We start from the raw sequence: 15,217 nt of genomic DNA, 5'->3' as shown, positions 1-15,217 counted from the left end.
TTAAACTATTTATCTTGTGAAATTTCTTATCTGGTCTGACCTGAGAGGCGGTCGGTTAGACCGTACAACATTGGAATTATACGTGAAATTAAAATTTGGGTTGTCCCTTATGAACTGTCAATCAAATTGCATGTTTTCAGGTCAAGACAGTGCTTCGTATCTCTTGTATAGCAATATTTTCACAAATTTGGAACCTTTAATATGAAACTAGATTTATACATGTATTGTAAAATTTCGATAAATTTACAGTGTAAAATGAGATGAATAACATGGTTTGCAGATGTTAACATTTCGTAAATCCAATTAGAAAATAAAAATTAGGATTTGAAAAAAAAGGCGATTTAAAGTTATCGCATGAGCTCCAAACAGTGAGAGACCGGGTGCGTCCATATGTCACGCGTATAATGCTACAGATGCAAGCGTCATCCAACAATTGAACACACTTTCATCCAAATAAACCAATCAAAGAATAAAGTCATTTTACTTTATTTTATTCCTTTTATGCATTCAAAGCTACATGTATGTATTTCAATGGTGATAGTGTATCACTATGTATTTATAATGTACACGCGAAAACACTAAAAGCAAAATGAGTAGCTCTTTTACTACGTTCTTCGTCTAAAAGTAACAATGCACATTTTACGCATTGGTTTCTGATTTCAGTGATACGCATTGGATTGTAGCATCAATGATACACGTGTGCTTCTTATTTCATTTATACACATGAGCTCCTTATATCAATGGTCCGCATGTGCGTCTGATTTCAGTTATACGCACGAGCTACTTAGTTCAGTGATACGAATAGATTATTAAATCATAGTTTAAACATATTTAATTATAGTGGATTGGGAAACAAGTTTTGCAACTTACATTAAGCCCTTTCCACTTTGCGGGTGCGATTGCTGCCTTGTAGCGGCATTAGCCTGCTCTTTTGTTAAATCTACAAGGGTGTCTTTAACGTGCAAGAGATATGGCTCTCTCTTAACACGGGTCAGCCATTTATCGCCCCCTTCCGACGGACTGTCATCGTTTCCTCAAGACCATTCTCGCAAATGGTGTCAAGGGAGCGCCGAAAATTCAGTCCCTAAAATTTTCATCCCAGACGGGAATCGAACCAGGAATACGCACTTGCTTGTTGTTTCAGTGTAATGCACTGTCTAATATTTTCAGAGAAACGCATAAGTTTACAAAATCAGTGATACGTATGGGTTTCTAATTTCTTTGAGACTACATATTTCAGTGATACCCATGATTTTCTAACGTCAGTGATGCGTATGTTTTTTTGTTTTTTTTAATTTATTTTGAAGTGATACGCATGGGTTTCTACATGTCTTTCTAACGTCAGTGTACGTAATACGCATACGGATATAGTGTCAGTCAAACCCTTGGGTTTCTTATGTCACTGTTATATGAGGTTTCTGACGTATATGTAATATATATATTTGCAAATTTATTGCTCATGGTTAATGTAGTTTTCTGTTGTGCTTTAGTGCCCTTTTTTATGATTATGTCATTTGAATAAATGTGTCACTAATAATGTAAAATCTGAAATTCCTTAAAATGCTGACATGCATAGATTTAAAATACGCAAGCCATTAATTATAAAATAAAATTTCAAAATTAACAATGACGCCTATAATTAATATATTATTATACCCCTATAATATACTTTTACATAGATACAGAAAAAGGAAAATTGATACGCCCAGGTTTAACCTTAATAGTTAATAGTAAATGTCGTCAAGACCGTCCTAAGTAAATGTTGAGCCAGACAAGCAATAGATATAAGAAATATACGATGTCCTTGTATGAACCTTTTGTTAGTTTTTTAATATATTGATGCTTTTCTTTATTCTTTTTTTTTTTCGGTGGTGCTGGTGGTGGTTTAGGAAAGAAAAGGGGGGGGTGTCAAATTATATATGTACTGGTAGCTCCTTTATGCATGAAGTATCTATTTGACCTTTTTTATAAATCTCGGGCGATTGAAGGTTTCAAATATCGTGATATACCAGTCTTTTTATGAAGACATGAACATTTCTTTCTTTTTTTTTCGCTGTCCTTTGGTCGTGTTGTTGTGTCTTTGGTGTATTCCCCATTTCCATTCTGAATTTTATTACCTAATAAGTCTCTGTTACATGCACGTTATTCAATGAAAAGTACCAAGCTTACTTTTAAATTAACCTAATAGTATCTTACGTTCATTCTAGTCAGAGTGTCTACCAGAATGCGATTACGATTTTGTTGCTATCTCTCTTCCGAAACAGATCAGTTAACTCTCTTTTTTTTTTTGTAGGGATTCATGCTTTTCAAGCTTCAGTTTTTGTGTAGTGTTTTTGGACTGTTGTTCCTCGTTTTAGTTTTAAGCATGGCATTATAATAGGTCTTTTGTTGGCCTTTTACGATCAATATTTTTTGACTGCCCAATTGGTATTTTGTTCATCCTTTTTTTAAGAACAGTTGTTTCTGCTTAGTTATCAATTTATGAACAAAACAAAGCAAAACTGTAAAACTTGGATAAGAAATAGTACTATTACAGTTATATGTTTTCAAATAACTCGTCCTTTGTTTACAAACAAACATTATTATAGTATCCTGATTTGAACTCGTTTTACTATTTACTATCAGTACTCGGTGAACTAAACTGAAATCATGAACCTCGGACATAACAACAAACCGCAAGAAACGTCACAATGGCAATTGTACTTGATAACACGCATGTTGTCAAGATATCATCATGGATCAAAACATGCAGAGTCCAACTGCGCAGAATCCCTCTTTTAAACTCGGTTAGTGTTTTTTGTGTACTACTCGCGTGTGGTGCTATTCGAGTTCGAAAGTACCCATAGTATACTGATGCTTGGTTACTATTTTATTTGTATGACTCATATAATGCTCTTGAAACAGTGTCAGGCGATATGATTCTTTGTACCCTGATAATGTGTACCCTGATACAAAGTCTGTATAGAAGATCGTTTAATATGTTAACTCCTTTGTTAGAAATGAAGTCACAATAAACAAGTTGTAAGATACTCTTGTAGAATTAAGTAAAAAAAATCCCCTAAATTATTTGAAACATTAATGTTAAAAAATGAGTGCAATGTACTTTTACGGAATTGAGTCAACAAAAAACATCCAAACTTTAATAATACACGTATTAATTGTGTTTGTTTGATAGCAAGTACAATCTAAGATAGCAAAAATGGTTTATTTCTACATGTATCATTATTTATTCTATAACACTCCTAATAAGGGGTAAATCATGCAATGGTTGTTTACATTTTAATTCGGTCATTTAATATTGAATACCTTTTGCAACAACAAACGTGCACTCACAACTTTTACGATTCGTAAGAAAATACAAGTTCTGTAAAATGCCGGCCACAGTAAAATTAGTATTTTTTTCGATAATTTAGAAGACTGTGTGTGACAAAAGGAATTAAATGAGATTGCATCAATGGTAATGCTTCGGACTATAGATTTATAAATCAAAGATTTTTCACTAGAAATCATCCTCTATTTCCGTTCACTTTGTCCATAGACGATTGTTTTCATTAACCCGAACCAAAATTAATAAGGTCACGCATTTGTTATGATAATAACAAATTAAAAATTCCTTATTGGCACAATTCAAACAAATCGATCAATTTTCACAAACATTTGTTTATTTTAAATCAGTTATTTACCAAATGACCATTACAATTATGTAACATTTGCTGATAATAATACTATGTGTATCCCCTGTCCCGAGCTCATTCCCGTGTCGCTAGGTTAACATTAGGATTGCAGAGTATGTGTTAGAAATGTGTATCCCCCAGAACTTAAATTATTAATGTAATGTTTGTGTTACTATCAACTTGCAAATTAATTAATTTGGCGTGAATGAAGTAATAAGACACAGACAAAATCAACGAGTGAATGCGTACTTTAGTTAAAAAAAAAACAAAATCTTTTGACTTGTATCATTTCCATTTTATTTCTGCTTTTCAGTTTTGTTTTGTCGGTTAAAAAAATTTATTGATCAAGAACAGTAACAGAAATAAAAATCAACTATGGTCTGTCTAACATTCTCCTCAAGTAGACATGTCGACATACATACTCAAATAAGAGTCTCATTATATTACATATAACGGTTTCCTGAATGTATGAAACTTGCTTTTGAATTTTTGTATGTAGTATTCTATTAAGTTTTTTGGTTGATTTCTTCATTGTTGTCAGATTTCTATCAATGAACAAGGGCCAACACAGTACACTTTATAATATAAAGCAAAACTATGGTCTTTATAACAAGTCTCTTAAATGCCCAATATAGATTCTCAGAAAACATCTACAATATTAACAGTTTCTTTGAAACATTTTTTATGTAGTATTTCTGTTTTGTTTCAGTTTTTTTATATCTGTTTTTTTTTTTTTTTTTATCAATTAGCAAGTGCTAATACATTAGAAATTTTAATATTAAACAACATCATGGGTCTATTTTACATTTTTCTTGTATACACACCATAAACAATCGAATACATGGTACAGGTTCTCAAAAAACATTGACGATATTAACAGTTTCCTAAACAGCTATTCAGAATATTTTGCACTTACAGAAAAAAAAACTAACTAAGCAACGGAAATAAGAGCATGTGTTCATCATTGTAACGGTGTAGTTACCCCAGAGCATGTGTTCATCATTGTAACGATGTATTTACCCCAGAGCATGTGTTCATCATTGTAACGGTGTAGTTACCCCAGAGCATGTGTTCATCATTGTAACGATGTAGTTACCCCAGAGCATGTGTTCATCATTGTAACGGTGTAGTTACCCCAGAGCATGTGTTCATCATTGTAACGGTGTAGTTACCCCAGAGCATGTGTTCATCACTGTAACGGTGTAGTTACCCCAGAGCATGTGTTCATCACTGTAACGGTGTAGTTACCCCAGAGCATGTGTTCATCACTGTAACGGTGTAGTTACCCCAGAGCATGTGTTCATCACTGTAACGGTGTAGTTACCCCAGAGCATGTGTTCATCACTGTAACGGTGTAGTTACCCCAGAGCATGTGTTCATCACTGTAACGGTGTAGTTACCCCAGAGCATGTGTTCATCACTGTAACGGTGTAGTTACCCCAGAGCATGTGTTCATCATTGTAACGGTGTAGTTACCCCAGAGCATGTGTTCATCACTGTAACGGTGTAGTTACCCCAGAGCATGTGTTCATCACTGTAACGGTGTAGTTACCCCAGAGCATGTGTTCATCACTGTAACGGTGTAGTTACCCCAGAGCATGTGTTCATCACTGTAACGGTGTAGTTACCCCAGAGCATGTGTTCATCACTGTAACGGTGTAGTTACCCCAGAGGATGTGTTCATCACTGTAACGGTGTAGTTACCCCAGAGGATGTGTTCATCACTGTAACGGTGTAGTTACCCCAGAGGATGTGTTCATCACTGTAACGGTGTAGTTACCCCAGAGGATGTGTTCATCACTGTAACGGTGTAGTTACCCCAGAGGATGTGTTCATCACTGTAACGATGTAGTTACCCCAGAGGATGTGTTCATCACTGTAACGATGTAGTTACCCCAGAGCATGTGTTCATCACTGTAACGGTGTAGTTACCCCAGAGCATGTGTTCATCACTGTAACGGTGTAGTTACCCCAGAGCATGTGTTCATCATTGTAACGGTGTAGTTACCCCAGAGCATGTGTTCATCATTGTAACGATGTAGTTACCCCAGAGCATGTGTTCATCATTGTAACGGTGTAGTTACCCCAGAGGATGTGTTCATCATTGTAACGGTGTATTTACCCCAGAGCATGTGTTCATCATTGTAACGATGTATTTACCCCAGAGGATGTGTTCATCATTGTAACGGTGTATTTACCCCAGAGGATGTAGTTACCCCAGAGCATGTGTTCATCATTGTAACGGTGTATTTACCCCAGAGGATGTGTTCATCATTGTAACGGTGTATTTACCCCAGAGGATGTAGTTACCCCAGAGCATGTGTTCATCATTGTAACGGTGTATTTACCCCAGAGCATGTGTTCATCATTGTAACGGTGTATTTACCAATATTCTACTAATAAACAAACAAAAGATGCAGTACATGAATCTTTGAGAGAACAGCCATAGAAATTGACTGGGATGCTTTTTAAAGTTCTATCACTGTTTACTCAAAAGGTCCTAACTCAAAACTAATAACTTTGCTCTACAAAGCACCTCCGATAAAACCATAGCATAACACAGCACAAAGTTTGTGTAACACCGCTTTTTTCTATATAAATATAAACAGTTGATACCTCTACATGAAAATGATATTTATTTTCTCATTCGTTTTCTTTTGCATTATGTACATTGATATTATGTTGAAATTTATAGTCGTTCAAGTTATGATGCTTTCTTAATAGATATCGGGTTGCATTTTAATGGAACTGCATTTTAAAAATCTAATACAAACTTTAAAAAAAAGAAATAAAAAAAAAAATAGGTAAGAACTTCAAATCTTGTACTAAAATGTTTCCAACAAAGGTAAACACGGTGGGTTGTGCCAGAAAGTTTTGACGAGATAAATGGGTCGGACCTTGATAAGAATTCTTGTGTGATAAATTGTCAAATCTTACTTCAAACTTTAATAAAACCACGTGATTAGACCTTTAAAACCATGCGATTACTTTACAACTGAGCCATTTGCCAAAATGATTAGTCTCAGGCTTGCCGCTTCTCTTGCAGTTCTTTTACAGTGTGTCTTCTGTGCACCTCAGGTAAGCAGGTTTATTTTTTTCAATTTTAACATTTTTTTTTCTTATATCGGTGTGCATCAAATAGAAAAAGAAATACAAACAATAAAATAAAGCAGAATAAACAACTTACAGTAGCATCAATCGCTATAAATATCTTTAATGAACTTTTAAATTATTTTTTTTTTTTTAAAGTTTTTGTATATTTTATTTAAACATTATCATAATCAGTGAGTCCTGTTAAATATTATGTGCATAAAATAAAATGTTAACCTACAAAAGGTATATATCTATATTCATAGCTTTAGTCAAGAGATTTTTAGATCGAAATGATAGGTTAAAAAAATAATATACATGTGTTTATTATCCCCAGAAAAATGTGATGCTTAAAAATTAATGCATTGATATAAGTCATGCGCGGATAAAAAAAAAATATGTGTTGATTTTAGTCATGCGCGGATAAAAAAAAAGGCATTGATTTTAGTCATGCACGAATCCAAAACAATTTACTGCATCGTCATGAATAACAGGGCACTCATTCGGAAATTGTTTCTTTTCAGGGTCGCAGTGGTGACAATGTAGAGCTCTGGCCATTCGGAAGAATTCCAATCACTTTCGCAAGCTCTGTCAGTAAGTATGATTTTATTATTGAGTAACTTTAGGTTCTATATGACATATTTAACAATATTACTTTCACATTTCATACATGTAGAATGTTTAATTACCGCTTAATGTATACATGTACATCTGAGTTAGCTACCTTGAAAATCGTCTCTGCATGCAGACAATGGAGTTTTATTTTTGCGCAGACATTACATAGAGCGTTTTAAAAGCCAACGTACGCTATATGTTTTGAAAAATTGTAATTCAACTTTTTAATAAAAAGTCGTTACAGCAAACTTCCGTCCGTCCGTCCGTCAATCCATATTTTTCCCTCAGGAACTTCAAATCGAAAAATCATGAAATTTGATACAACAGTGACAACACTTCATTAAATCATGCTTTACTGTATGATACATTTCCAGATGCATCACTCATTCATTTTCCGTTTTTTTTTTTTTTAATACTTATATATTCCATGTATATTATAGTACAGCTATGTAAAGACTTTGGTTGTGTTTCATCAGGAATTACAATCTACATCACAAGAAACTTGGTAATTCCAAATTCATTGCTCATCAAGTTCTGTTTACAAAATACTTATTTGTTGATACTGTATCACGGTCGTGTTCCTCAATTCACAGTTTAAGGTGGTACCTAACACTACAGGGAGATAACTCTGTAAAGTCAGCTAAACGTTTTAATTACGTTGTGTTGTAAAGGGAATAATAAGCTTCTCAATGATCAAAATGAGTGTTTGTCAAACTGCTATATAACCAGTGTAATTTTTCTGACAAAACGGTTGGTTCAAAATTTTTGAAATTTTTATATTTTTGTTAAAGGGTCAAAGTAAATACTTTGTCAAAATTTTATCAAAATTAAACAGCCAAATAAATTTTAGTGAAAGTGTTAGGTACCACCTTAAGCAATATTTTAAATTCTACATGTAGCAAAATATTCTGGGCAAACATGTACTTGTCTGTCTTCCACTTTTTAGAGGTGCTACTACTTGATATATATTCATACCCGTAGCCAGGGGGGGTTCGAGGGGTTCGGACGAACCCCCCCTTGAAAACTAATAAGCACTGTTAAAGTCGATGTTCTGTTCGAATTGTGACTGTTAAAGTCGAGTTTGTGAGTCAAACGAACCCCCCTTTGGAAAATCCTGGCTACGGGCCTGATATTATATATTATCTTATATTCAATTAATCATTGTGGAGATTTGATCATTAATTTCTAGATGGCTTCACAAGAGAAAGAGTTTTGGCTTCCATCCAAGAAATCCAATTCGACACATACAGCGGTGGACGGGAGTGCATCACATACATCCCCCGTAAAAATGAAGTTGACTTCGTCGAATTTTCAACTGAATCTCAGTAAGTATAAAGAATTCTTTGATGATTTATTGATCGCTTGGTTGGTGTTTAACGCAACTTTCAATATTTAAAATTGAGAATGGAAATGGGGAATGTGTCAAAGAGACAACAACCCAATCATAGAGCAGACAACAGCAGAAGGTCACCAACAGGTCTTCAATGCAACGAGAAATTCTCGCACCCGGAGGCGTCCTTCAGCTGGCCCCTAAACAAATATATACTAGTTCAGTGATAATGAACACCATACTAAACTCTAAATTGTACACAAGAAACTAAAAGTTAAAATAATACAAGACTAACAAAGGCCAGAGGCTCCTGACTTGAGACAGGCGCAAAAATGCGGCGGGGTTAAACATGTTTGTGAGATCTCAACCCTCCCCTATACCTCTAGCCAATGCGAATTAATGCAAAACGATTGATAAGGTACACGTGAGCTCGAGAACAGTCAAATGTTTTCATTTAAAACAGAATGTTCAACAAGATCTATCCGTATGCTGATTGATGTATTGGTTAATGGATTCAACGCAAATCTGCAAGATGTGTAACATTATTGGCTACAACAAGTCTTTCTTTTAGAATTGTTTCTGAATTGCATACTTATGAGATAGGTGATAGCAATCTTGTGCAAACATGTTGTTTTTATCTGTATGAGGGTACTAGTATTGTCTATTAAAGTTTGCTTGTAAAGATCAGAACAAGGAGTATCAATATGACATTAGAATGTAAACACTTATATGAATATTATTATCATCTCCAATATTATTTTTTTTTGTATTTTGTTTATATCACGTGTAAAAACTTTTTAATATGTCATTCTATTTACAGAGACAGCTTCGGAAGAGTGGCAAAGCCTGGACGTATCGGCGGTAGACAGGTTGTCAAGGTAACAGATAGCATGGCAAAAGCCGATATCATGCAGCTTTTGATGTACACCATGGGATCTTACAATGCATTCAGACGCCCAGACAGAGATAACTTTGTACAGGTCAACTATGACAACATCCCAACTGGTAAGCAAACTAAGTTTGGGTTTGCTCATTGTTGAAGACCGTATGATGACCTACATGTACAGTTTTTAATTTCAGTGTCATTTGGTGACTTGTGGAGAGTTGTCTCATTGATAATCATACCATACCTTCTTTTTATAATGAGGATTACGACTTGGATAGAAAGTTGTCTCATTGACACTCACACCACATCATCTATAGAACTATGAGAACTATTGTTTTTAATTATCAAAGAAATGAAAGTTTGCGTATGACAAGGTTGTCCACTTGCTTAACCTATTTATTTTGTTTGTTTGTTTGTTAAAATAGTTAGTATATTGATAATTCAAAAGTAAAAAATAATTCTTTTTTCGTTTTGAATATTATATTTTTCGTTTACTTTAAAATAACAGTTCGTTTTTTAAAAGCAAGTATTTTTTGTATTATAACATACACATTCGTTCTGGAATATAATGCATTTCTGTTGTTTTTTTAATTCTAGCTTTCCAGACATTCTTTGCCAAAGTTAACGATACCACATTCTTCAAATCCCCATTCGATTACAACTCAGTAACATTTTTCTACCCATTCGCCTACGCCAAGGACTCAACCAGACCAACAATGCAAGCCAAATACGAGGGAGAAGTCTTCCCATGGTCTGTTTCCCTCAGTGATTTCGATATCGAAAACGTCAGAGCCGGATACGGATGCGGAAGAGGTATGTTGTATTATTTATTCATAGTCTTGAGTGTGTGCGTGCTTTTTGGTTTTTTTTTAATTTTGATTGTGCCATTTCCATAACTTGATAAAAAGTAATTGACCTTACTGTACAAAATCGAAAACAAGCATTCTGTGCTATAATTAATGTACAAGATTGAGACTATACTTATTGAATTGTTTTGTTCTGAAACATATTTCAAGTTAATCTAACTAAATCTATTCTTTAAAATTTATTAGCAAAATGTGTTCTCGTCCTGGGATCGTGCATGAACTACTTGTGACTGGACGTCAAATTACAACACTCATAATCAATTAAAACATACTGGTACCTTATGCCCTTATACATTGTTTGTATTATGCAGTTGTTTTACATGTACGTATAAGATGAGCACAGGTGGCTATTTACAACTTTAAGCAATATACTACATTGTATTTGTAGGAAGTTTATAGTGTACAGTACTTCCGTATTATGCCTAACGTTATTTTGTCTTCTACATTTTGTTATTCTTTCGTTGCTTTTTATTACAGTTGGAGATGTGATACATAGACAGAATCTCTTGTCAGGTTTGTTATTTTTGTTATTTTTTAAAAATTTGTAAAATTTGGTAATAACATGATGGTAAATATAACACAAATCCCGGCATAATTTCAACATGTGTTCAATGCATTAAAACAGAAACTTATTTTTAATCATTCATTTCGAGTCAGATAACTAGTCATATATACCACCTTTAAGACCCTAATTTTTGAACAGCTCTTAAACTTTATGAAAAGAAAATGAGATTTTGGCAAAATAAAACATTTTCTGCTTAATTTATTTGTAGGAGCCGTCAAATGTTCTTTTGAAAACGATTTATGCAAATGGACTCAAGATTCTTTGAACGACTTTGACTTTGTACGAAACAATGGACCAACAAAATCAAACGGAACAGGACCAGCTTTTGATTACAGCAACGGAATTGGTAAGTTTCTGTGAAATATGATATTCAAAAGTATTTGAAATGTCACACCTCTATTTAGTCAAAATTTGGAAAACATTTTCCTGATCACTCAAAATTCCTGCGGTTGTTCTAATGGGTCATTTAGATAAAATATTGTTAGAAAACTTATTATGAATACTTTCCCGCTGTCTTATCATTTTTTTTCTTAGTTTTTTATCAAAGATGTTAAGTATTTCAAAACTTGAGCAATACAAAGTCACCATACGAACTACAACAATGAGAAAACCAATTACGTATAGCCAACTTTACAATGCTTTGACCCGATTAATGTTAAACGATTCGACCGAAAATACTTTTTACTTGTTTGGTTGTTGTTTTGTTTTAAAGGGGTTATCATTCGAAATAATTTCTTAGATTCGAGATTATCTAAATGTTATTTCCCTTTTGTGTATAAAATTCGTTTATTTTCCAGGTTACTATGCATTAGCAGAAGCACATGGTCACCATAACCAAAAAGCAAGATTAGTCAGCCCACAATTAGCAGCTGGCACATATTGTCTTAGATTTTATTATTACATGTCTGGAAAAGACGTGAATAGAGCCACCGTAAATATCCGAGTTGGATCTGTCACAAAAGAATTTAAAGCCCTCGAGGGTGAACAAGCTAACCAATGGAATGTATTTAATGATGAATTTACAGTAGGACAAAATTTCCAGGTGAGCCAAATTATTTTTAATTTAGTTACAAGTGTGGATACAGATGAGTGTGGATAGTATGTTTGGATGTTTGACAGTGTTTTATGTAGTTCTATGTTTTTCCTATATGTGTTATTAACTGTGTTGCACGATGACAACCAACATGAGCCTTAGGAGTGTTGTTTATTTTATATTTAGTTTAGTTTTTTATGTTCAAGACGGGCATGGAAGAGACACTAATTGCATTAGTTACCAAATGATTATGATAGAATATGTTCCACATCTTTGATTTTGTTTAGTTATTATTCTTTAGTCATAGTGCTTTTTTCAAGGTGAGCCGACTTATCAAAGTAAACGATTTCAGTTTGGTTGGTCATTATGTATAAGGTTATCATATAACATTCATGGTACCAGATTATTTTGTGAACATGCCACTTTCAAGTCATATAATGAAACATGTTAGCTGAAGAAAATTACTTTACAAATGGGAAAAGCGATACACAAACCCAAGTAACTAAAAAAATTTTCTTATTTCTTATTTTAGATAAGATTTCCATGTTTACTACAATATTACTGATGCTACATTTTTTGTAGCTAAAACGAAATCCAAACTACAGTTATAAAATTGTTAATATTATTATTGTGTTTTGCCCTTTAATTTCACAAACTTACATTTTTGTTTCTTACTTTCAGGTTGTATTAGAAGCAGCTATGGGACAATCCGATTTAGGAGATATTGCCCTAGATGATGTTTATTATTACAGAGGAAGATGTATTGTTTAAACATTATAAACAAAAACAAACTTTTAAATAGTGATAGTGACAGTGGAACCGTTCTGAGTTCCGTGTGTGCTATTAGACATTGTAATAGACCATGTTATCTTGTCAGCCTGTATATTGAATGAACATTTTGTACATTAAACACATAAAAAATATCACTTTTTTTTATTTTATTACTTTCTTACTTTATATGCAGTACTAAACTAACTTACAATTACACAAAATGTAAATACGGCTGTTTGTAGGGTTTCGTGGTGACCAGTTATTTTTTTTTATGGTGTGCTTTGAATACCAGTATTTTACTTTTGATTTTTGTCTTTGCATTGTCTGTTTTATTTTTATAATATCCCTCTTGTGTTTTCGCCTCTTTCTTTACATTTTCCATATACAATGATTTATTGTTAAATACCGTTTAGTTGACATACAAATGGTTTGTTTGTTCGTTTCGTTGTCTTCCTTCATTCGTCCACAAAGTACACACGTGTACAAAATTGCAGCGACATAATACATTATTGTGCTTGGCCACTGTAGAAGCAGAGACAAGTTTACAACACATTTACCACTGTCGTGCGATATTACACTTAAAAGTTCACATCTCATGATCTGGGGAGATGTCAAGGTGGTCTAAGTCTAAGTTGTTCATTTACTGTATCACTAGTCTGCCTGTGAGTTCAAACCCCGCACGTTGCAGCTATCTTCGAGTCCAATCTTACCATAGTATTGATTAGGATTGCAAGTTTTCATGTCGAAGGTCGATGGTTCTCTCTGTCTTCCTGTGCCAATAAAAAAAAGGTTAACTGCTACATTGTATACAACATGGTCAATAGTTCAAACATTTGCGTTAAAGAAAAACACAAAAATCAACAAACAACTACGAATCATAATAGAAATTGGTCACATATGTTTACCGTCCCTTAATGAAAAACGTATCTATTGGTATTGTGCATCATTGTTTAGTAACGACATCACGGGGAATTACCACCAGTCCATTATAAAAATAAAGAACCAAAATAAACTCACTCATTCTCACAAGAACGAGTCATTATACGTACAATACTATGCTTTGCAAATAAGAAGATGTAATATAAGTGTCAATGAGACAATTCTACATCCAAGTCGCAACGTATATAAAGTTATATAGACTATTATAGGGACAAAGTACGGCCTTCAACACGGAGCCTTGGCTGTAACCGAACAACAAGCTAAACATTTGTAGATTTTACTCCGATAATTCAACGCTGAATGTTTACTGAGTATAAATATTGCGAAGTGTTATTTCGTGTGACAAACACACACAAGACTTTACCAGCTAGTAGGATTCTTATTCGAAATTCTTGAATGTTTGTCCATTTAAGGCAATAACAATCAAAACCAAGGAGTAAATAAAGACTAAAAAAACCAAAGGACATTTACATCAACAGTTATAAATAATAAATAAGAAACAACAGGAACTCCACTTAAAACCGGGAGTGAAATCAGGTGCTCCGATGGTTGATGATTGATAACTTGATGATTGGCTCGTGCCAGATCAAAATTCTTGCTCTCGTATTGATTGTAAATTTGTTTTTATATTGTGTTTTACATGTTTACAATGCAAAGGTTATTTTGAACATTGATGACAATTCATAATGGTATTGATGATGTTATCCCAAGCCAGAAGAACTGTGACGGATTAATCAAATCTTTTTGACTTTCAGTAAGATCAAATAAGATCGATAGAGTCAACGTAAGAGTTAAAATTTACTCTTGGTATGCTATGCATCGTAGACATATCTTACTTTTAAAACAAGTTACATTGATACACATGTAGTGCACAGCTAAATAACTGCGTAGCAGATTCTTAGACAAGTGAATCAAACCAATTCGCCGTTTCAGAATCTAATGCATCCTGGGTAATATTTTCAAAAGTGTACACCACAACGTCCTGATTGGTTAAAAATGTCATAAACAATGGAAATTTAACCACTGACGTGGCGTTATTTTCATTTTGGGGTACGAACAATGAAATTACCCATGATTCTTTAGATTCTGAAACGGCTAATTGAAAGATTGGTGTATGGTAAACCGTATTATGATAACAATCAACGACACAAACAAAACATAATGAGAGAACTCACCAGTGTCTATACAGTTTGACAATTATGTACAATTTCAAATAGCAACTATGAATCATGTTGCTAATGACAATAACACACTATTCACCGGAGGCCATTTGACAATGATGTAAACACTTGTCAGCAATGGCAGGAAAAGACTGACTCGTTTTTATTTACCTTATATTTGCATTGGTATTATTTGGGCTTCAAAACGAAAGAAAAGAAATCAAGAATCTGCTTAAATTTTGGCAAATGACTTTTATTTAACTGGAAAAGAGAAATTGGTGTTATGGG

General features: G+C 33.8%; 1 protein-coding gene across 1 annotated transcript; it reads left to right on the top strand.

Moving 5' to 3' along the window:
- The first annotated feature begins 6,601 nt into the window (after positions 1-6,601).
- LOC143055652 (meprin A subunit alpha-like) lies at positions 6,602-12,982 on the top strand. Its single transcript, XM_076228817.1, has 9 exons — positions 6,602-6,752; positions 7,289-7,358; positions 8,569-8,704; positions 9,530-9,714; positions 10,193-10,408; positions 10,939-10,974; positions 11,235-11,372; positions 11,824-12,068; positions 12,741-12,982. Exons 1-9 carry the CDS (start codon positions 6,687-6,689, stop codon positions 12,828-12,830), a joined length of 1,182 nt encoding a protein of 393 aa, XP_076084932.1. The 5' UTR covers positions 6,602-6,686; the 3' UTR covers positions 12,831-12,982.
- The last annotated feature ends 2,235 nt before the right edge of the window (positions 12,983-15,217 follow it).

This window comes from Mytilus galloprovincialis, chromosome 12, assembly GCF_965363235.1.
Source record: "Mytilus galloprovincialis chromosome 12, xbMytGall1.hap1.1, whole genome shotgun sequence".
In the NCBI taxonomy this organism is placed as follows: Eukaryota; Metazoa; Mollusca; class Bivalvia; order Mytilida; family Mytilidae; genus Mytilus; species Mytilus galloprovincialis.
Note: the sequence above shows the minus strand (reverse complement) of the source record. Positions and strands in the feature narration are given on the sequence as shown.

What these genes read in the sequence shown, in the direction of transcription:
- LOC143055652 (XM_076228817.1), top strand. Translation starts at nt 6,687, where the DNA reads ATGATTAGTCTCAGGCTTGCCGCTTCTCTTGCAGTTCTTTTACAGTGT. An exon ending in CACTTTCGCAAGCTCTGTCA is followed by an intron (nt 7,359 to 8,568) that starts GTAAGTATGATT and finishes ATTAATTTCTAG; the next exon opens with ATGGCTTCACAAGAGAAAGA. An exon ending in CGGATACGGATGCGGAAGAG is followed by an intron (nt 10,409 to 10,938) that starts GTATGTTGTATT and finishes TTTTTATTACAG; the next exon opens with TTGGAGATGTGATACATAGA.